Source organism: Clinocottus analis, unplaced genomic scaffold (assembly GCF_023055335.1).
Source record: "Clinocottus analis isolate CAN_PGR_092001 unplaced genomic scaffold, fCliAna1.0.p SCAF_3, whole genome shotgun sequence".
Taxonomy (NCBI): Eukaryota; Metazoa; Chordata; class Actinopteri; order Perciformes; family Cottidae; genus Clinocottus; species Clinocottus analis.
The window spans coordinates 1,531,883-1,555,976 of record NW_027176042.1 but is presented as its reverse complement, the minus strand read 5'-3'; the positions used below and the strand labels follow the sequence as shown (position 1 = coordinate 1,555,976).

General features: G+C 46.6%; 1 protein-coding gene across 5 annotated transcripts in view; it reads left to right on the top strand.

The window, feature by feature from the left end:
- The window catches only part of celf4 (CUGBP, Elav-like family member 4), a 76,688-nt gene that overhangs the window by 1,375 nt on the left and 51,219 nt on the right, over positions 1-24,094 (top strand). For all 5 annotated transcript variants that reach the window (XM_068593737.1, XM_068593734.1, XM_068593733.1 and 2 more), the window contains exon 2: positions 20,777-20,859. In XM_068593737.1, coding sequence (XP_068449838.1) covers positions 20,777-20,859 — 83 coding nt within the window. The remainder of the gene's footprint in view (positions 1-20,776; positions 20,860-24,094) is intronic.

Genomic DNA, 24,094 nt, shown 5'->3' with positions numbered 1-24,094 from the left:
AACTCCAAAGCACAAAGTATAAATGTAAATCGCACACACGCACATTTCAATTGATTTTTCTAGGTTCTGGCTCTGCTCATTATACTCGGGCTCTATTTTTATACCCGTAGTGTGATGCTGGGAAGCTCCATTTGTTACGCTTATGAATTATCACAAACTTTTGGTTTTAACAATGCGACGCGGCCTCTTGCTGTAATATTAATGGTGCAACGGGTACGGTGGTTTTTATTTTCCCCTCTCTCTCTCTCTCTCTCTCTCTCTCTCTCTCTCTCTCTCTCTCTCTCTCTCTCTCTCTCTCTCTCTCTCTCTTTCTTTCTCTCTCTCTCTCTCTTTGGAGGAAAGAAGGGTCATTCTCTGCAAATCACCATCTAAGGAGAGGTCACTAATTGATCTGCCACACCTGCAGGACGCCTCTGAGAGTAAATTAAGAATGAGCTATCACTTTTTGGGAGTCCCACCCAGCCCTGAAGCCCCCATGTAAACAATGCATGACATGCACCATGTGTCAAGAAATGATTATGATATACAAATAATTCCAGAGGGCAGAGACCCGTCTGCAGGCATGGGGGGAGCCAAAGAGCAGTGTGTGTGTGTGCGTGTGTGTGTGTGTGTGTGTGTGTGTGTGTGTGTGTGTGTGGTGGTGGTGGTGGGGGCAGGGGGGTATCTTTTATTAATAGCCCAGCTGTAGTAGTGACTCCCTGTTGGACAGTTAATCACCGGTGGCCCCAGAACTAAAGGCACGGCACGGCCAGCTGATTCTAAGAACTGTCTCCTCGCCGCAATATACGGCCCTGCTTCCCGGGGCCCGGGCCCCCGCCTTCATCAGTGACCTCCTCCCCCCGCCGCGCTCATATTTTCACTAGCTGGAGGCCCTGTAGCTCCACACACTCGCCAGCTCACTGTGACCTGCTTGAAGCCGCACATCCTTCAAGATCCTCAAATTAGCAGTAAAAGACAGCACGTCCCACAAATAACCGGCGAAGCGACCGACTGCGTGCGTTCGCCGTCATACTGGTTTTATGGAAGTCTTCGCAGCGTTACATGAATCAGGTATAGGATGATGTCACAGCGAGAGTTTGAGACAAGAGTAAATACACTTTACTCGCAGATATACAATTACGCTGAGCAGAAATATTGCACGCGCTCCAGTGCCTTGTGAAAAAAGACATTTAAACCACCGAGCAGCCGAATGACCTTTAGCTCCAAAGGGCCAATTTTGGAGGTTAAAATGTCTTTGTCCATTTTGTACAAATGTATAAATTTACATGAATTCCTTCATGTTTGGATCTTTTCCTGCTCCTCCCTCCTCCCTTCTCCTCCTCTCTCCTTCCTCTTCCCTCCTCCTCCTCCCTCCTTCATGCAGTTTGCATTTCCAGAAAGAGTCAAACGGAGGGCATGGTGACCCTTTAAGGTGTGAAATGCTCCAGTAGAGGGAAGTCTATAGAAAACTCCTCTCCTCTTCCATCTTTTCTCCTCCTCACTAACTCGGCCTGATACCCGTCACTCTCTGCTTTCCCTCTTTTGCCCTTTGTCTCCCTTTTTTTTGCTCTTGCACAGACTTGTCCAGTCACAGCACCTTCTGGATGAAGTGCTAATACAGCGATTATAGATGATCAACAGCCCTTTTCCTTTACAATTCTGTTGTTTGTTTCCCTCCCGATGGCACACACTGTACAGCAACTGTCCTTGCTCACAACGTAACGCCTCATCTGGGGATGCCGTGGCATTCGTTTTAACTTCACCCAAAGTGACGCGGCACTTTAACAAAGAAATAAGCGTGGTCTTCAGCCAGAGAATGCAGAGCTTTTCCTGCTACGGCAGGTAATAAACGGCCCTCCGCTTCTGCTGTACATCAACAAGCCTCTGCTACACGCTATGGTAAAGCTACCTCTGGAAGAAAGAGACCCCTATTATAGCCATTGTCAGCCGTGCCTGTGATACCGTTGCCATAACCCTCCCCGTAATGACTCCATGTATCACTAGTAATCTAGTCTTTAGGATTCTGTCCCCTTGGAATGGAGAAGGAGGTGGAGGAGGTGGAGGAGGAGGGGAGCGTGGGGACGGGGGTCTGCAGAGGCAGCGAGCGGGCACAGGGGACACCGGTGCAGGCCTACGTTTCTCCCAATGATTTTATTTCTCTCCCCTCTGCGACCGAGCCATGCTAATAGAGGCCATTTATAATGGTCACCGGCTGCTGCTGCTGCTGCTGCTGCTGCTGCTGCTGCTGCTGCTGCTGCTGCTGCTGCTGCTGCTGCTGCTGCTACAACGGGCCGAGAGGCTCGGCTAGCACAAAGAGACAGCCCCTTTCTCTTTCTCCGCTCTCTGGCAATGCAGCACGGGAGGCGGGGGTCTATTCAGGAAGAGAAGGTGGAGATATGATTGCTCGCGCTATTCATCAGCCTGATTTTGTGTAATAATCACGGGGCAATTGAGCCGCCATGATACGTGTGTGTGTGTGTGGGGGAGAGGCGGGCGGGGGGGGGGGGGAATTAAATAGCCGAAGGTTGTTATCTATTGTTTACGGCTGTCACATCTTCGGGGCGGCATTGTGTTTCCCGGGCCCAAACCTTTTATTGTCTACATCTTTTCTTTTTTTTTTCTCCAAGCAAATGCAAGTGTCACCAAGTTTGTTTGACTGCCGTTGTTTCATTTGGTGGTAATTTAATATGAGTAATATATTTGTCCTTGGCCACGCTAAATACATTAGCGGCGGCTCTCGCCATAGGCTCAGACACTTAAAGTGGTTGCAAAAGCCAAGGAGTTGCTCAAAGGCAAAGCAGGTGTTGAAAGCTCATTAAGATATGGCGCCAAATAGTCCATTTTGACCTGGCAAGTGATGTAAATGTCACAGGTCTTCAGTGCGAATCATCTACTTTCAAGGGGAAGACACTACGAGCGCACTCTAATAAAATAACGTCGCTGATTAACGACAATATCTCGCCCGCGAAGCTATATTGTAATTTAATATCAATACTTGAGAAAAAGGGTTTAATACGTTTGAAATCAAGTGGAGACACGAGTGTGCTGATCTTGTTTAAATTCAGCCGTACTGTCAGCGGCTCACGCTACAGATGGAGGGCGATAATCTCGGCGGGTCATAAAGGGAGTTATAGTTCCCTCTGAACGTCTATTGATATTTCAACCCCCCCTTTTTTTTAAGCGAACGTGTCGAGGGAGCCGGTTCAGAGCGGATCACCGGGCTCCATGGTGTGTTCTGGTGAGGCCGGGAAGTCACGACGCCAAAAAAAACACGAAGGTCTCACGCTGTGTTTTATTGCAGGCAATTAGGTGTTACAGGTTTTCCATTAGAGTGCCGGGTGCAAAAAGCGAAGGAGGATAAAAACAAAACCAAATTTGGCTTTGAACAAAGACAGAAAGTGCGGGTGTGTGTGTGTGTGTGTTTTTTTTTTCCCCGTCCTGCAGGCCTGCGTTAATGCAGCATGCGTTCCGGCCGAAAAATTTCACTCGGGTTGCATCATCCTCTCTCTGTGGGATCCCTCTCTCTCTCTCTCGCCTCCCCTCGCGTTTGGTTTGGGATTGGTGTGTGTGTGTGTGTGTGTGTGTGTGTGTGTGTGTGTGTGTGCTCCTCCTCTCCTCTACTGGCCCAGAATCCTCCACTCAGCTCTGAACACGCACTCAGGCATGAGCGGCCTCGCGTCACAATCGATGTTCCTTTTTTTTTTTTTGGTCACGGAGAAAAAGGCAACACGTGTCAGAGGAGGGAAGTCGCTTCGTATCTGAAGCACGCGTCATCCGACCCGCCGGGCGCCACGCCGACAGACACCCCTGGTCCTGGTCCTGTCCTGGCTCGGCCCAGAACTGCCAAGCAACAAGAGGGGGAGGAGGGGAACAAGAGGCGGAGCCAGAGCGGGGAGTATACAGTGAGCCTAATTTGTCAGGAGGGCCGCTGTCGAGGCGGCGCTGCCTCTGTTGTCCGTTATCATTGGAGGGGACTGTCGGACGCGGGGCCGGGCTGATGGCCGAGCAGGGAGCCAGTTAGTCACAGTGAGAGATGACCGAGCCGAGCCAGAGGATGGGAGGGAGGAGGGGTGGGAGGGCTCAAGGAGCTCCTGCGAGGATTAGCATGCTAACATCGGGTCTGGAGTCATGAGGCCTGTCAGGGGAGGAGGAGCCCTTTGGCTCGCCTGACCTCGGCGGGCCCGCTCATTAAAACCACTGACCTTTACGCACGGAGAGAGAGAGGTAATGTAAAGGGACGGCCGGACCCACGCGCTCCTCTCGTTTCCCCTGCGAAGGCTCAGCGCAAATTGAAAGTTTTGCGAACAACTTGATATACACGCATGCTGCAGCGACCCTGTACAGGCGTCTGTTGAGGGGAGTGGGGGGGGGGGGGGGTCACTCTCTCCGGCCAATCACAGGGAAGCAGCGCGCTCGTTGGTGGGGTCGTGACCTGTGATTGGTGTCGGACGTGAGTGTGGGGGGATGCTACGTGAGCGTGTTAGCCGCATGAGCTACGGTTAGCAAAGAGCCATGAGTTACATGAAAGTGAACATTCTGGCGCAATAAAGCTGCAAGTTTAGGAGATCAACGTCTGCAAGTCGTTACTGTGGACATTTAAATACATTTAAAATATATATATATATATATACCAGAATCATATCCGTCAATATCAACGTTGAGGGTTTTAAAGTGTTGCAAGCTTTTAAATGACCGTAAAGTACGGTTACGCTGACGTTTATAGAGACTGAACTTTGTTTCAGGGAACACTTTTAGGTTGATAGTGCACGTCTACTCGCATCATAGTAAAACTGTCGAGTCAGCAGAAACCAGGATGCTAGTGTTTAGCTGATGGAGATGAAGAGAGGCTGAAGATGTGAAGCCATGCTTGCAGGTCAAAGAGGTCACTGATCTCCACAGGCAGCCATTTTTATTTGCTTATGTCTACTATTGACAGTCACTTCAGGGGTGTGGTGTTCCAAAAAATGAGCTAAAAATATTAACAACAGTGTCCAAGGTAAATAAAAAACTCTCTGTAAATGTATATACACAGAGGAAAAAGACACAGATCACCCACAGCTCGGTACCTTTTCTGTTTCATCAGCGTTTAGGCCTTTTGTTTTCCATAAAGAGGCTAAACAACTTGCTGCTTCTTCCCTCTCGCTCCTGCTTTCCTGTTGCCAAGTTCAATGCCCCAGCGTCCCGTTCTTCCAAACGATGAACACACACAAAAAACATCCTTTTTTTAACAAATGCTCCTTGGAGGAGTAAATATTTTCTGTTTTCAAGGCTCTTGCATCATCTAAGTGTTCTTGTGCTTTGTGCTCAATTTCTTTTTTTTTTGAAAAGTTGACGCTTTAGGCCTTTTTCAATCTTTTAGACTTAATCTCACTTCCAAGCCCCCCTGCACACACCGGTGGCCGGTTCAGGAGACGGGGGATGCAATACTATTGAAATGTTGGAAAGTCTTACACGCTGTTTTTCAGATTTACTTTTGTTCTGCTGATGATATCATCACTAATAAAAGTGCGTCCTGTGGGGAAGAGCCCTGCACTGTTTTTCCATTTAGCGTCTTGTTATTAATAAAAACAATATTATAGTTCAGGATGAGATGTATAATGATGAATATGAACATAGTTTCGCCCATAACCGCTCTATTTTAACTCCATATACTTTACATTTTGATCCACTGGCTTTCTTATCTATACCTTGGTGTTACTCTGCATGTTGCTGCTCGGCGTTAAATACACTTTTCCTTTGTTCGCCGGTCAAAAGGTTTATAATTTCCTTTGTGTGTGTACTTGGAAACTGGTGTGTTGTTTTTTTGCCTTCTGGATTAGCGCTGCTCGCTCCTTTTATCAAGCTTTGCACAGTCAGGACGCATTATGATAGGAAATACATATTATCCCTTCCTAGTATCTGTTTGTGTACAGTGTGCGTGTTGTACAGGATGTATACATTTTATCTGCATATTTGTTGTGTGCTCATCTCTTTAGGTGCATATGGCTATATATATATATGTGTGTGTGTGTGTGTGTGTGTGTGTGTGTGTGTGTGTGTGTGTGTGTTACTTCTTGCTAACATCAAAGATGCTCTCTTATTCATCTCTCAATTACTTTCCCTCCCTATATTGTAATATTTACATTAAAGGCCCGTGTGTCCCGCTGCAGCACCGAGCTGCATCGGTGCTGCAGCTCGGTGCTGCAGCTCTGTGCTGCAGCTCTGTGCTGCAGCAGCGTGATGAAGATCAGAAGCAAAGTTCATCACAGTTAACTGTGGCAGCGGCTGTTACATTCATCATTCTACTAATTCTGCTCCAAATATTTTTTTTTATCCAATATGTTAGATAATTAAATCCTGTTGTTTTTCATCTTCATATTGTTATTCATCAAGGTTAAGTTATGTTTGAATATAACAGAAAAAAAGAAATATTCCATTCCAAGATATTGTAATACGCCCTCGCACTCTTTCCAAGTGCTACGTGTTTAATTAGCATTTTAGCCCAAACACAAGTGAACAAATCATCCACATTGAGGGTTCATAGAAAGCTGGCTTGATGTCTTCAATCACTAAACACAACTCCAAGAGGCTCGTCAGAGACTCTTCGTGTTGTTTGACCCCGACATGAAGCAGGTCAGCGCTTGTTGAGTGTGTGTGACTTGTCGTCTCACACACACACTTCGCTTTGAGTGTCCCTGATTCCATTTACTTTCCTCCAATCTCCCATCATGCCTATTTCATGCCCCCCCCCCCTCTCGACCCCCCATCAATTAAAAATGCACCACGTTGACTTGCGAGAGGAAGGTGGGAATGGAGGTTAGGGCTTTTTCAAAGATCTCTCTCAATTATTCAGGAGCGAGTTTGATTCAGAAAATGGACGAGGTTTAATAAGTCATGCAGAAGTTTTCCAAGGTTTTGAGGAGCAAATGTAACGCACGATGTCCTGACGGCGAAACTCGCAGGAGCATCGACCAAAAAAACACATCGTTGTTGTCGATAAAGCTTCACAAGTTGGGACTCCCAGACTCAGCATCTTACATTTAAAGCACCATCTCTGCTTCAGGGAGGTTATCAACTCAGGTCAGAGACGCTTTGCCTCATTGGATATGATATGAATGACCTTAAAGGCAACGGAACAGCTTCTGAATAGTCTAGATGTCTCTCCATAACCATCGTTCTGTTTTAATATTTTCCAAAAAACGGTGCAAATAAGTGCCTTTCTCCCATCCGATATTACCATTCTCATCATATCGGCGTCACATTGAAGGGAAAGTACATCAAGGCTTCACCCGATCTGCCGGTTGGAGAGCAGATAGACCGAAACATATCGCTGCAGAGGGAGATGGTGCAAGAGTGCGTAAAACGACAAGGAGCTGGAGACGGAGGAGAGAGCGAGGGAAGGAGAATTAGAGAGATGTTGAAATGGGGGAGGTGTGGGGGGGAGGGGGGGGTGATGTAAGAGAATGTGTGAAAAGAGGCGAGGGAGATCCATGGAGGAGGGGAGGAGGGGGGTGCGCACAAAGACAGACAAAGAGTATCAAGAGGCAGAGCGGTACACAAGAAGGAGAGCAGAGATTGTAAAGAGATGTGCAGACTAAAAATGGAGTCACAGAGAGATTGTTCAATGACAGGCGCAGAGTGAGCACGAGGAATGAAAGGAAGAGGAGGGGGAAGATGCTGAGAAGAAAAGACAGACAGAGAGAGAGAGAGAGAGAGAGAGAAGTAGAAAGAGTGAGGGAGTCCCAGAGACAGATGTCGCCCTCGCTGGCCTCGGCAGATTGATAGCTTCTGGCCCAGTTCCATGCCAGGCTTTGACCCCTCTGTCCTCTGCTGTAATTTATCGGCTGCGTTTTGCCAGATTTAAGCACTACTCTGTGGCCATCGCGGCTCAAGAAGGGAGGACGACCTTCCCGGGACGGGAGCAGAATTAGACTCCTGCAGCTTCTGCTAAATAAGCAAGGGCCCTCCATCTTAAATGGATCTCTGACAACATGTTAATTGGGCAGATTTGACTGTAACAGCCTCTTTTTTTGCCTGTGTATGTGTGTACTTTCTTACTACTGTATGTTCATGTGCAATAGTTGTATGTGTGTGTTAGTGTACTTTGCATGTGCAAGAATAGATGAGTGTGTGTGTGTGTGTGTGTGTGCGTGTGCTGTGTTGTATATCAGTTGAGTCACACGAGAGGTGCTTTGCCTCTAGAGAGACACAAACCACTGCTGTTCTCACGTAGTTTCCACTACTCTTTTTATAGTCTTTCCACTTTTTATAGAGCTGTTTTTTTACTTTAAAATATTGTTGGATTGGTTATAAAAAGGACAGGAAAGCATATAAATCTGAAGACCTCCCCAAATGCTTACTGTCTTAACTTTGGCCTTCGTCTTGGACTCTGTCTATCACATGAAAAAGCTGATTGAGGAAATATGTTATCCCTTAAAGACCAACGTAAAGCCTTAAAGGAAGCCTCTTGCAAATAAGTAAAGCAACATGATCTGGATTAAGCAGCTTTAAGCGGCTTGAGAGGCGGTTTTCTACCTTAAAGCAGGAGAAACCCTTCATGGGACGTTAAGACTTGACTCAGGAGGCGAGAAGACGAATGTACAGCAAACTAACAGTGTTATTATATTCACTCCAGACAAAGAGCAGAAATTATGACGATGACCTGAACATGTAGTTATAATTTATTTATGTATTTCTTTTTATAAGAAATATTTCCTTTAATGCATTTCATTGTTATTAAAATAATATACATTAGATTGAACAAACAATTATTCATTGTCATGTAGTGGCAGCCAAATGAAATATTGAATCTGTTGATATTATTTGAGTATTTTTATTTAACATGTTGAAAACTGTGGAAACAGTGTTGTCTCCAGATCTCTTTTTCCCTGTGAGTCATCGCAGGAACCCCAAATTAATTCCAATACTTGTGTTTATTGTATGTATTTGTTCTGCAAAGTCTTAAGAAATAAAAAAAGTATATCTGCAAAAAAATCACTTTAAAAAGATATTTTGATTGTAACTATGAACATCCAGCATGATATGAGTCAGATTCCCCAAAAATGCCTCCTTGAGCGTCAATAAGACACCTTTATGGAAAGATTAGGACCTAAAGAATCAGAATCTGCAACAAAAATCACAATAAAACAAAGTCTTGGTCTGTTAGGAAGAAATTTCAGTCAAAAAACTGTGTTGTTTAGTTAAAAAATGAGAAAAAAGTATGTATTTTATGCCAAAAGATTGTCTGAATGGGGCATGCTGGGACTTAAAATTGGCGCACGGTTTCCGAAAGGTCAAACTATTGCGTCAGCTGATCAGCGCTGTCCTGGTTCACGTCTTCATCTTCCTCTCCATCACACCTGCGTTGCTGCTTGAATGATTATCCGCCGCCTTCATTTCCAGCAGAAATGAAACCGCCGCACTGGTTTTGCGCCGCGGTTTCTCATAAAAAGTAACCACGGCGCCGCGTGCGTCTGGAGTCCTCTGCTAACAGCAGCTCGGCCGGTGGGCTCAGCTGGGTTTGTGCTTGGCCATTCAGAGCGTTACCGCGATGCACAAATCAGCCCGGGGAATGATCTGGACAGAAAGCCTTCAGCAAATTATTACAGATTTGCAATTTAATGGCTTCTGAGGTCTCTACCGGGGCCCCACGCGGGCTCCCAACGAGACGGAGCCCATTAGTTTGGTCCTTTAATCACAGAACAGGAGATGGGAATCCTGGCCAAACCTATACACACCCCGCCTCGCTGCTGTGGAACGATTTCACGGGTTTATAGATAGAGACAGAGGAGGCTGAGCGTGTGTGAGAGTGTGTGAGAGTGTGTGAGAGTGTGTGAGAGTGTGTGAGCATTGGCTAGTTGATAAGCTTTGCTTTCCCCTGGAGCAACGGCAGCGTGTGTGTGTGTGTGTGTGTGTGTGTGTGTGTGTGTGTGTGTGTGTGTGAAAACAATGCGTTCCTCTATGGATCGTTTATCAATACCATGAGGACGCACCGGGCTGGAGCAATTAATTCGGCGTGGGCCGCGCCCGACGCCACCAAAAGCCCACATCATAAATAAAAATGGGGAATTAATTTCCAACGTCATGTTCCAAAAAATATTTCCATCAAAAGTAGTTTTCAATTCAAGTGAAAACACGGAAACGTTTTACTCTGCGACATTAAAGTCATTTTTTTTTTTTTTTTATCAAACTAATTAAATTCAATCATAAATCAATTAAGTCATTTATGTAATAATTAAACAAATTGTTTTCTATTCGGCAAAGTGCAGCAAAGTTTACTGATTATTAAAAAGCGTCCCGAACTGACCTCGAGCTGTAAATACAACAAATAAAAACATTTACTGGCGATGTATTATTTATTCATCAGTTCTCATGTTATGGTGGATTATGGATTCACAGTACGAGACATGTTCTATTAATGGAGGCAGAAAGAAAGTATTTCAGATAGTGACATAACTTTTGTGGTTGCACTCGCAGCAGACACATTAGCAGCTTTTCACACAGTCTTTAAGTCTTTTCCCTCAGCTATAGTTGCCCTGATTAATGTGCCACCGATGCAAAATGTAAAAACTATCACTCAATCTGCCTTTCAATGTCCCAATTTGTCCGAGAGGAAGCCAATCTTTCTAAATGAGCTGGATAAAAGTGACTGCCAAAGGGGATGAATATATATAATTATCTCGTGGCTGGAGCGCCAACAAAGAGATTTTTTTAAAAAGTCAACGTCGCGCGCCAAAGGCTTCATTAGCCCGACGACGACAACAACAACGTCTCCTCGACTCGCCGGCTTAAAGACGCAGGTACCCGCAAAGCCGCTAAAAGCACGCCGCCTCCTGTAGCACGACCGCTATCTGTTTGGGATTAGCAGCTACTTAAACGCGCTAATGTCGATATGCTAGTGTGCTAATGTTATGTTTGAATTATTAGGTGGTTTAAGAAATGTCTGGCTGCCGTTGTGTTGGTCTTACGCGGCGACACGTTGAAGAGGATAACTGTGTTTACTTTGCATATGGAAATCCCTGGATGTCTTTCATGTGTCCTTCCTATAGCGACTAGCGGTCCATGTTAGCTTTGCAAACATCTTAATTGTGTTAAATGGAGGAAAAAAAGGGGGATGTGGAGGGGGGAGATTAAAAGCCATTAATGTTGTGTGAGGGTGTGCTATTCCCGGGACGGTGCTTTTGTTCACTTTGGCAAAGCAGACGAGAGTTTCACCTTGAAACTCAACGCACACCAGAAGCGTTGTCATTGTGTCTCCACCTAAAGCGCCGCCGCCGCTCGCTCGCTCGCTCGCTCGCTCGCCCCGTTTCAGACGCCGCCTCCTTTCCTCCGTCGTTTCTTCGCATTTCTTTTTTGGAGATCGCCTCTCTCTCCATCCCGCTCGCACTCTTTGTACGTCTCACCCATTTTCTCTCATTCTGTCTCTCTCTTGCTTTTCCTCTTTGTAGCACTGTTTCTCCTCATCTCTCTCTTTCTCTCTCTCTTTCTGTCTCTCTCTCTCGCTCTGTCTGTCTAAGCGTCAGATAAGCTCACTGGGGGAGACTTTAGAGGACTCTCCATCTGTGTATAAATAGCTCTGGATGAATTATTGAGGGACCTGGGGTTGCTAATAATCCCGCAGGACCCATCTGACAATGACACAGAAGATGGAGGGAAAACAATTACGCAGGCTTTCTCCTTCAGAAGAGTGAGAATGGGACTGGGGGGGGGGGGGGGGGGGAAAGGGGGAGGAAAGGGGAAGGGGGGCAGCCTCTGGGAGCCTCCTTGCGGGGCCCAACATCTTGGCTAATAAACCCAATTAAGTCTCCGGAATCAATCGGAGCCCCGGGGGCGTCCTCTCTCTTCCTTTCCCCGGACGGCGCGCAACAACAGGAAGTGTAATGATTCATGTCCCCCCCCCTCCCCCCTCCCACCTTTCTGCGTTTGAATCGTCCCCTCATCTCCGTCTCGCAGGTTGGCAAGGCGGACGGGACAGGACAGGATGTCCGCCGAGGCAGGATAATAGGACAGGGAGTGGAAGAGGAGAGGTGCGCAGAGGAATATTAATGGCAGTGTTTATCCTGTAAGTGTTTCACCGGGGGGGCGAGAGGCGGGACCGGTCCCGTGACAGAGTTACAGCACTTTGTCTTCTGAGTGATACATGACTCATCTGTGGGCTTCGTCTTTGCATTAATCGGCTTGGCCAGGTCCTCGTCTGAATGTTGACGCGATACACTCCGTGTGTCTGTCCGTCTGTAGAGAAAGAAAATGGCAATGTGCGTTTCCTTCCACAACAATACAACAACAACGAAACAACAACAAAATCGGGAAAAATCGACACGCAGTACGATGTGGTGAGGCTAAGCGGAGGTCGTAGCGTTGATGGTAAGTTACGGTAAAGTTGAGACGATTAAAACACCTGAAGGGTTGTGACGAGAACTCGTGTCTCTGTGAGCGCACGACTTCCTGTGTCGGGAAATCAACTTCCTGTGTCGGAAAATCAACATTCTGTGTCGGGACATCGACTTCCTGTGTCGGGACATCAACTTCCTGTGTCGGGAAATCAACATTCTGTGTCGGGACATCGACTTCCTGTGTTTGGACATCAACTTCCTGTGTCGGGACATCAGCTTCCTGTGTCGTGACATCAGCTTCCTGTGTCGGGAAATCAACATCCTGTATCGGGACATCGACTTCCTATGTTTGGACATCAGCTTCCTGTGTTGGGAAATCAACTTCCTGTGTCGGGACATCAGCTTCCTCTGGCGGGGCATCAGCTTCCTGTGTCGGGACATCGGCTTCCTGTGTTGGGAAATTGACTTCCTGTGTCGGGACATCGACTTCCTGTGTCGGGACATCGACTTCCTGTGTCGGGACATCGACTTCCTGTGTCGGGAAGTCGACCTCCCGTGTTGGGACATCAACTTCCTGTGTTGGGACATTGACTTCCTGTGTTGGGACATTGACTTCCTGTGTTGGGACATTGACTTCCTGTGTTGGGACATTGACTTCCTGTGTCGGGACATCGACTTCCTGTGTTGGGACATTAGCTTCCTGTGTCGGGAAGTCGACCTCCTGTGTCGGGACATCGACTTCCTGTGTCAGGACATCGACTTCCTGTGTTGGGACATCGACTTCCTGTGTTGGGACATCAGCTTCCTGTGTCGGGACATCGACTTCCTGTGTAGGGAAGTCGACCTCCTGTGTTCGGACATCAACATCCTGTGTTGGGACATCGACTTCCTGTGTTGGGTCATCAGCTTCCTGTGTCAGCACATTGACTTCCTGTGTCGGGACACTGGCTTCCTGTGTTGGGACATTGACTTCCTGTGTCGGGACATCGGCGCTGGGCGTTCATCAGGAGGTCGTTCTGTCTCCTAAAAGCCTGGAGGTGCACGAGAGCGTCCCAAACCACAGACGAGATGAAGGGAGACGTTCAGCCTTGAAGCGCCGCGTTGTCTCCAGAGGAGAGTTCTTACTGGTCGACAGTGTTTCAGAGCTTTTTCCACTCTGCCGAGTATAAAGTTCCCATTGAAACGTTTTGGGGGATGAAAATGCTCCAAAAGAGTCTGCCGGTTAGCGTTCGTACGTTGTTGTGTTGCTCAGTGTCACTGCATTTTCCTCAAAGTGCCCGAACCCGGCAGACGTTTGGTCTCTCTTATGAAGTCACTCCACTTTAAATAATTTAGATTCTGAAAAGCTAAATCTGGGTCTTAAAAACATTCCCAGACAAAATGGCTGAGGTCGGATGAGAGTGAGATGATTCGTCTGCCTGGAAGGTGGGGGCCGCTCAAGACAGGGTGTGTGTGCGTGTGTGTGTGTGTGTGTGTGTGTGTGTGTGTGTGTGTGTGTGTGTGTGTGTGTGTGTGTGTTACATGTGATTAACTTGACACAAGTTGTTGTTTTGGAAGTTTTTTCGTTGACTTTGTGGCACGAGAGCTGCAGCGTTGCATGAGAGCTCAGTTTGAGTGTGGATATAAATGTGTGTGTGTGTGTGTGTGTGTTTTCTGTGTCCGGCTCTGGAGTGTCGTGGGAGGTGAGGGACCGGTCTTGTGGGTGATGTTGTGGGGGACGACACTGTCCTAATGATGCATTTTCTACACCATTGATTCAGTGGCTCTGCTCTCCAGTAAATCCTTCACATGCAACACATTAAACGCCGGACCCTTTTTCCTCCTTCGCCAATCGATTAGCACAGCTTAGAGACGGCCACTCTGGAAGCAGGGCAAGAGATGGGACTTGTTATCTACAGGGACACACACACACACACACGCACTCTGATAGCGTGTGAAGGTGTTAATTCTTACCCTTTTTAATATTCTAACATTTTAAATCTATCTATGGTTGTGATGTGAATGCATCAAAGTGTGTGACAACACTTTTAGTCTGCATGTTTTTGCTATTATGACCTGTAATCTCTGGATCACTGCATGCATTTTAATATGGAGGAAGCCCACATCCATCCTTTAGTTTGTTCTTCTTGTTTTCCTCCTACATGCACGAGGATGGAATTTAGTTATCGAGCTTTTAGTCTCATGATTATTTATTTTTTATTGCAGTCGCCGGCACATTTTTGAACTTCCAAGTCATTTGTGTAGGCTTTTTTTCAACGTGCTGAAAAGTAACACTCCAACCCATCAAAGCTCATTCATTTGGCACGATGACATCATCGTTTTTGTCGGATTTTATACTGTATTTAAACGTATTTGACCCCCGACAGTCAATCAGAAGTGAGAATCTGCTGAGGACACAGTACAACTTGCATTTGATGATCTCCATCCCCTCAACCCGGAGCAATTAAGTTACAACAGGAGCCGGCATTGTTCTAAATGACGATGTCCTGCACTTTTAAGAATGAGGGGAACAATGCTGCAGACGTACGGCAGTGCGGTGCCTTTGAGATCCACGCTTCATAATGGTTATTAACTTTTGCTCCGTCTTCTTTTGCTCTCCAATTCCCTCGGCGGCGCGCTCGGTTTCTATATTACGAATTCTTCTTGTTCCCCCCCGAAGAGAGAGGAGTTGGGGATCTGCATAAAGTCGCCTATAGGAGAGCTGGGGCCGCTATTACATCCCATTATGAATTAATTCACCTCCTCTGCCCCTTAGTTCTGCCTCACTCCGCCGAAACGATATCATACTCGAGACCGGCGTTCATTAGTCAATGAAACAGCTCCTGAAATTTTAAGGCCTATTTTACAGAATGAAAAAAAAAAATGCTTGATGTGGCGTCTGAACAGTAATTGACGGGTTTTTTTCTGGGTTTTTTTTCCGATCGCTCAGCGTACAGAAGCGTTCGGCGAGCTCGTATCGAGGGCTTCAAAGTGCTTTTTTAAAATTTAATCAGGGTTTACAGCTGCCAATTAAAGATTTGAAGATGATACGGGGGGAGAAAGTTTGCAGACCTTGTGCCGTGTGTCCCCTGAAATAGCCGGCATCCTCTGTCTCTTTTTTCCATTGCGAGTAATGATCCGAAAGGTCAGCAAAGGTGAAGGGGATATGAGCGACTGCTGCTCAATTTATTGAATTACTCGCTGGACCAAAAGTGCGACGGCTCGTCTGGTGTGTGTGTTTTTTCTCACTTTGATGCGAGATTCAGCGGCAGATATTTAGGTTAGGCTGCAGTGTTAATTAAGTGTTAATTAATCAATATATATACATACAAGTATAGCACGATCAGGACCTTTTTCCACAGAGACATGAGGGCGGTTCAACGCGACTTGTGGGGAAATAATCCATCGGAGTTATTTACAACAGCTGGATAATTCATCTTCTCCATAATTTGAATGTGTTGCATTGCGACGGTCGACTTTTCTCTTTTAATTTGCCGGTGTTTGGAAGCAGATTGTTAATAGTCGCGATCACGTGGCTCACGAGTGCCCCAGTTACAGCAGCACAAGGGCAACTGTATGGTTCTTGAATCTCTTAATACGACACGTATTAGTATTCCTCTTCGGCGCTCGTTCGGTCCTCGTTTTCACCGTTTGACTAAAAGACCGAGGCTTTGTGCGCTACTCCTCTCAACACAATGAGTCAAGAATTTTCATCTTTACTCTGACCCATTTCAAGAGTGGATTGAAGAGCGTTATCTAAGCCTCGGCACTCACCAAAAAATCCAGTCAGAACATTCTTGTCTTAAGGTCGATCTTTTTAAAAAGGAAGAAAAAACATTCTTCTGTTTATTGAGCAAAGACTGTCCTTGGTCAACCCTTTCAGGGGGGAGATAAGTGCTAACAGAAGTGAGGTAGGGGGGGAGATGTGGAGATTTCTATTGACTGACTGAAATTGGACGGCCTCAAACAAAGTTTCATGCCAAAGTTTTCGGAGGCAGAGTTCCAGGAGGATGAAGCGTTTTAATGCTATTGACTCTTTTTAGGCTCTTTCACTGAGATGTTCTGAAATATTTAAATGATCGCTGGGAGTTTCTCTCCAATCTGTGGGCCGGGAATGAAAGGATATAGCGATACGTCGGCCTTTAACAATCCCTTGAATTAATGGGCACCAGATAATTAGAGAGTCCTGCGCAATAACATTGTCCCCGAGCTCTCTCCAGTCTCGGGGTGGTCGACAGGCAATGCATGCTGGTTAAAAGTAATTAACGTGTCCAGTAATGCTGGAAAAGTGCTAATTCAAAGAATTCATTAGTGGTTTTTACTTTTAATGCAATCACGATTAGTTTCAAAGGAGAGTTTTTAGATTAGAGCGCCGCCGAGGTCAGAAAGGTCACCGGCTGCGTAGGACTCAATATCCTTACATGTGATCGTTTAAAAAGGCAAGAAAATATATCAAATCAAATCAGGATCCGGATCAGAAACCGTTTATTTGCCAGGAATGTTTTCCCAAACGAGGAGTTTTAGAGATGAGACGTTAGACGGGACGAACAACAAATCAACAATCATGACAACAACAGCAGTGCAAAGTGTTTTAAATTAAGGACGAGGTGAAGACAAAGTGCTGAGACAGCAAATAACGTTAAAGTGTTGAAGTGTTAAAGTGACACGTTTGATTAAGCTAAAGTTAAAAATATGATAACGGGACATTGCAACCAAAAGGAAAATATATTAACAATATATTTATATCAACAACAATGAAAAGTGACTACATGTTTCTATATTGTGCATTTTTTATATTTTACTGCTTACCTTTATGTACAATTCCCCTTGCAGGATTAATAAAATATCTATCTATCTCAACAATGAATATCAGTTTAAGGTCTTTGAGTTCATTGTTTTGGTCTTACAACAAATTCACTGTTTTAACTCTTTAATGTTTTTGCAGAAAAAACATGAAATCATCAAACTGATCCAAAATCAGCCATCAGCATGTAACGCGCCACTGAAACGTCTCCAATGTGCCAAAAAACCCGCCGCAGGAGCCAGAGTTTCCATGTTGTCCCTCCTGGGCTCCTGTAGAAACATGACTCTGTTGTTGTTGTTTGGCCGCCATGTTGGATTCAAATACTTGAGACGATTCATTCAAAAACCAAACGTCGTCTCTGCAGCTGGAGGTGAATCCATGGAAGGTTTCCGTCGACGCGTCGGGGGGAAACTGCAGCTCATGAAACGCTCGTTCACGAGGTCAGAGCTGCACGCCGGCCTCACACGAGGCCCGCTGACAGTCGCGGGGTTTCTCCGCCGAAGCTCCTGTTCTCTTTCTCCACCGTTCCCTCATCGCTTTCTTTCATCTTCTCCCCTTTTTCCCTCTCTCACTCCCCCTCCCGCCCCTGTCTTCTCTCCCTCCCGGTGGGTGTGTGTCCCTTTAGGGTGTCTGCAGCGGTTGAGATAAGAAGCGAGTGTAGGACACAGGGGGATGGTGTTCACAGAAGCTAGGTGATCTTATCTGCTCTCTCTCTCTCTCGCCGAGCGGCCTCGCTGTTCTGCTTCTCCTCTCTGCTCTCCTCCCCCTCTTTCTCTCGGCTCCCTCGCCCTTCTCTCTCTACTCTCTCTCTCCTCGTCTCTCTCTCTCACACACACACACACACACACATTCTCTCAGATCCCCTCTGCGCTGCTGTTGATTTGAATTTGAAGTGATGGGAAACCAAATTGGCAGCATTGACAGCAGAAACAAACAGCTTATCTCTCTCTCCTGGGCCAATGTGGGTCTTAGTCAGATACCGGAGCCGCTGCCAGCATCTGACTTGTGACAATGATGATAAATTGAACGTTTGTTGACTGTCACTTTTCATGCGTGTGAGCGTGTGACTGCATTAGCATTTGCGTGTGAGCGAGCGTCCTCCTCTACATACGTGTGCGTGTGCCCTCGCTGGTGAATTAGTCAATAAAAGCACAATGTTGAGGTAGTTTACGTTGTACTTTGGGTTTCAGCTGCGACTCTTTCTATTTCACATCTCAGAGGAAAATAGTTTTGTTTTAGTCCACAATTTATAATTTTTGTCGCTTATTTGAAGAATATGTTTTTTTAAACAACACATAGGAGGTTCATATTGAGTCTGGAGGGTTGTATAGATGAATACTGAGACTCACAATCAGGTGTACTTTAACCTCACAAGGTCCTTCTGCAGCTGCAATGGAAAGATTGTAATTTTTTTATTTTTTATTTATTTGCACAATTCAAACAATAAAATAGAGATAAATGAACATCACAGTGCAGAATGAGACAAACAGCCAACTGGGCTTATTTGAAGCCTCTCCACCTTTATGATATATTAAAATTTTACAAAACTACAAACATAAAATGAAAAATGCATAAGATAGACAACAAGAGAAAAACGAAAGAAAAGAAAGAAAAACTATGTAAATATATCGAGACTGTGTAGGCATGTGTGTGTGTGTGTGTGTGTGTGTGTGTGTGTGTGTGTGTGTGTATGTGTCAGCGTGCATGTGTAAGTGTGTGTTTGAGTGTGTGTGTGTAAGCCTGGCTTGAAGGGATATTGGATCATTCCACTTATCTTCCGTGTCAACATTTTGCACCTTAGCAAATATGTGAATTAGCTAATTGTCTTTGTTACGTTAACAGAAAATTAAATCCAGTGGTCAGTACATTACTACTGTCTGTATTTGTCATGTTCTTGTATATAAATGTAATTTCTAATAAGGGGTGGAGTCTGACAGCGTGGCGTGGTGTTGCTTCCAGGCCCGAGCATGCTGGATGCTGAGGCTGCCCGTTCCCCAACATGCAAATGAGTGTCAGGCGCGCACGTGTGTGTGTGTGTGTGTGTGTGTGTGTGTGTGTGTGTGTGTGTGCATCGGAGGCGTCGCCCCCGCGCGCGTGTTTTCCTTCGGGGACGGCGGCGGCATGTAGCGTTAACGCGACAGGCCCGGAGAGGACGAGGAGGTAGCCAAGCTGTCAGCGGCCGGATCCCTCTCCGCCTAATGAGGGAGAGAGAGAGAGAGAGAGAGAGAGAGAGAGAGAGAGAGAGAGGCCCCGTTAATTAAAAACACCAACAGGCGGAGCTCCCCGGCGTCTCGCCATCGGGACGAAGCCGGGGGTTAAACACTCGGCGGCCGAGAGGACGAGCGGCACGCCGCTTCCACGTCCAGTCCACCGTGCCAAAGCAAAGCTGAACTGGGAGGAGAGAAGTGCTTTAAAGTGTGTGTGTGTGTGTGTGTGGGGGGGGGGGGGGGGGGGGGCACCTTGATGTCTCCAGAACAAACTCTGGTTCTTTTGTCTCTTTGTGCTCGTGTGAGTTGCGTTGAGCAGTTTGTCAACGTCTGCAAGGAAACTCCTGTGATCCCCCCAAAAAAAATGTTTTTTTTCCTTGCAGCTTTATTGTTTATGTCTACACCTCATTGTTCACTAAGGAAACCTTCAAATGGCTGCTCATGTATATCGTCACCATGCAAACACAGAAGCTAATTGTCCCCCGTGTGTGTGTGTGTGTGTGTGTGTGTGTGTGTGTGATTTTATTTTCTTCCTTTCGCCGAATTTTATTGAATTGAATTGAATTTGCTTTTTTTTCCCCCCCAAAGAAATAAAAGATATGTGAGAAACATTCCCCTCAAATGGAATCATGTCCCCGCAGCCTATTGTGCGATTGTCTACGTTCGTTGTTGTATTAAACTGTCAAAGCACATGAATCATTAGCCTTGATCTGCAGATTGACGGCCTGTCAGCGCGCTCGCGGTGGCGTGCGCCTTCGCTGTCAACGGGGGAGCGGCGAGGGAGCGGCTTACACGTTCCCCACGGCGGCTTCTTCTTCTTCCTCTTCCTCCTCGGCTCCCTGCGTCTCCATCTTCCTCCCACCCCCACATGTCAGCCCAGGTGCTAACAAAACCGAGGATTGTGGGTAGTCTGGGAACATATGGAGCAGAGAGAGACGAAGAAATGAAGGGAGGGAGGGGGGGAGAGAGAGAGAAGCTGTCAGGGAAATGTCTCCCTGTCACAGCAGCCAGAGGAGTGCGATGGACGAACGGATAGCTGCTGGTTCAGACTGCCGGGGCGGCGGCGGCGGCGGCGGCTGCGACTGCGGCGGCGGCGGCGTGGGCCGATCGGACCGCAACAAATCCTCACGCCTCTGAAAGTCCCGATTTTTTGGTCTCACCTCCGTGTTTTTGTTTTATTTTGGCGGGGTTGCATGCATACGGGTTGCGTTTGTGTACAGAGGAATGTTCCATTTGTTCAGTCGCTGGAATGCACACACGTGCAGACACACACACACACACACACACTAGTGAATTCCCAGAGCGGCAATGTAGACAGAGTTTCAGAGCTATGGCTGCAGGCTCACTGTGTGTGTGAGTGTGTGTGTGTCTGTGTGTGTGTTGTTGTTTCGATATCCGCTGGTGATTGGTGTAGCCCTCTCTCTCTCTCTCTCTCCTTCCCCCAGTCCACATAACGTAACCATCCCTCTCTCTTTCTCTCTCTTGCTGTTTTTCAGGCTGTGCCTTCCTCACCTACTGTGCCAGAGAGTCGGCCCTGAAGGCCCAGAATGCATTGCACGAGCAGAAGACCCTGCCAGGGGTAAGTCCGCACACGAGGAAACGCCATGTCGACCCACACGCAGACGAAACCCTACGCAAACACCTCTTGGATTCACTCTGGTGCACACACACACACACACACACACACACACACACACACACACACACACACACACACAGATGCTTATCTTTCACGTGTATTGCCATCGATTCATTTCAAATCAAAGGGGACTGACTGTCTTTGTCATGCTTGTCATATTCTGCTTATGAGCACAGCCCTTCTTTCTCTTAAATATCCATCCTCCTCTTCCTCTCTCTCTCTCTCCCCCCCCCCTCTCCCTCTCTTTCACTGCCTCTCTCTCTTCACTTTGACAGTCACACACACACACACACAAACCCATAGGGAGAAACCACACACAGCATTGCATCATAGGCGTACTATTTATAGTCCTTCCTCCTGTTTGTGTAAACGTGTCTGTGTGTGTGTGTGTGCGTGTGTGTGCGTGTGTGTGTGTGCATCCACGTGTGTGGGCGAGTGTGTGAGAGACGTGCAGAGAGGGATGAAAAGCGGCTGGAGGCTATTTTGTACATTTGTGTGCACGCTCTGCGACGCGGCCGTGCGTCATGCATGTGATGTACGTCACGTGATGAACGTCACGTGACGTTTGTCACGTGACGTACATGACGGCGGCGTGTCTTCGCTGCAGACGCTCCGGCGCTGCGATGCTGCCGCTCACATGTACGATGCAGCTGGAAGCAACGCACAACTCCTTTGAACGCCTCAGTCACACATGCTGGGGCGGGAACACTTGACATAGCGTGTGTGTGTGTTTGTGTGTGTGTGTGTGTGTGTATGACGAATTATATGCATTGCGAGCATTTTTTTGTGTATACACGATTGGATGATTACATATTTGTGTGTGTGTGTAATACATTTCAGTTTGCTTGAGCGTGCACACACCTGCACGCACCTGTATGTGTGTATGCGTGTGCGTGTGTGTGTGTGTGTGTGTGTGTGTGTGTTTCTACATATGACGAATTATATGCATTGCGAGCATTTTTTTTGTATCCATGATTGGATGATTACATATTTTTGTGCGTGTACTACATTTCAGTTTGCTGGAGCGTGCACACACCTGCACGCCCGTGCATCCACGTCTGCCCACGTGCACGTGCGCGTGCACGTGCGCGCGAGGAGGTTTTGATGCGTCTCTCCGGTTTGCTCTGTTCGTTTTTAATGACGCCTCCAGGGAAGCTGACAGTCGCCGTGTTGAGCGCGCAGCCTTTGATGTGAGTGATTATGACATCACAGACGTGCAGCCGAGAAGAGCGGAGGAGTGGGGATCGGTGCTCTCGGGTTTTTTTTTTCTCTCTCCTCACTTCCCAGTGGCATAATATTCAGAAAGAAAAGACGGAGAGAGAGACAGAGAGACGGAGAGAGAGATTAAATATTTGGCCAAAACCAGAATGCGATTTTGTGTTCACACAAAAATATGCTGCCGATTGATGTTTTTGCCTTTGTTGCTATTGTTTGACACGGACCAGAAGATACGGGCACAAAAACAAGCTTTTTTTTATTTTTTAAAGGATTCTGTCTTCACATCTTTAAGGGGAAGCGACTGCGTTTGGCTTGGCGGCGATGCGTCGGCGACGTTTAATCACTCGCTCGCGATCAACATCGCTTAGGAAGGAAAACGCTAATTGGCGACGAGGACGAGCTCAGGTTTAGCGTTTGATCGATGGCGAGCGCCGAGTAAACAAAGGTAACGCCACGGGACGGACCGACACGCTCCACTGACCCCGAGGAAGAGGAGGAAGAGGAGGAAGAGGACTCGGGCCTGGAGCAGTGGGACGTTTCATGGCGCAGGACTCCACTTTCTCTCCTCTGTCTTTCCTTCCTTTATCAATCCCCCTCTCACAGGCCAACACAAGCAAACTTTCACAATATATATTGTCAAAGTTGCTCCCCGACCTTTTACATTTAAAAAGTTTGTCTGCCATCTTGTTTCTTTTGCTGCCAGGTGAGCGAGAGAAGAGGGGATTTGGCTTCCTAGAGGAAATGCCCTGTAAGCATGGCTGTAGGCTGTTGGTGGAGCTCAGAGGAAGTACTCAGGGCTGTGTGTGTGTCTGTGTGTGTGTCTGTGTGTGTGTGTGAGCAGGTGCGCTGTCTGGAGAGACATTGGGTAAACAAGCGACAACCAAACTACGGATGTTAAAGTGACACTGACATTGAACTATTCGCGATAGATGACAAATCGTCTTCAGATCCCTCATTCCATTACTCGCAGACGCAGATTTATGATTCCTGCTGATGCCGGCGGAAGTTTCTGCCGCTCGCGTAATTAAATCAACTCGTCTGACACGGAAACCGCTGCATTGTTTGAGGACATTCAAAACATTTCAGGGATACATTTTAATTGGCCCGAGGGGAAGTGGAAGACGGAGGAGGGGGTAAGAGGGGGCGGGGGGGGGGCGACTCGATGCGGAGTGGCTGCTGTTAATGTTTTGTGTTGGGAAAATAAAAGCTTCAGTAAGTCCTGAAGTCTGACAGAAAGAGATGGAGGAGGAGGAGGTGTAGGAGGAAGAGGAGGAGGAGGAGGAGGAGAGGAGTTAGGGGTGGGGTGCTCCCTATGCCCCACATGTTCTTTTGGTGCCAATTTTAAGTCCCAGCATGCCCCATTCAGACAATCTTTGGCTTAAAATACGTATTTTTTTTCCATTTTTGAACCGAGCGACACAGTTTTTTGACTGAAACAAGACAAAACTTTGTTTAATTGTGATTTTTGTTCCAGATTCTGATTCTTTAGGTCCCAATCTTTACAAAAAGGTGTCTTATTGATGCTCCAGGAGGCATTTTTGGGGAATCTGCTCATAGTTACCATCAAAATATCTTTTATAAGTGATTTTTTTTTGCATTTTGCTGAACAAATACATACAATAAACACAAGTATTGGAAACAATTTGGGGTTCCTGCGACGACTCAAACAGGGAAAAGGAGTCTGGAGACAAAATTGGTTCCACAGTTTTCAACGGGTTAAACTTAGGAGAAATAAAAAAACCTAAAATGTGTCCGAGACCTTCTGATCCCATCAGATCTTACATTTATTTGTGTTATATTTGGCTACTTTTGGCTCCTCTCCTGTAAAGCGTCTTTGAGTGTTCAGAAAAGTGCTTCATTAAAAAAAATCAAATATAATGATTGTTATTTTGAATTTGAACCTGCAGCACTTAAGAGTTTAGTATTCTTCATCAATAACTGTGATTTCTGCCTCGTT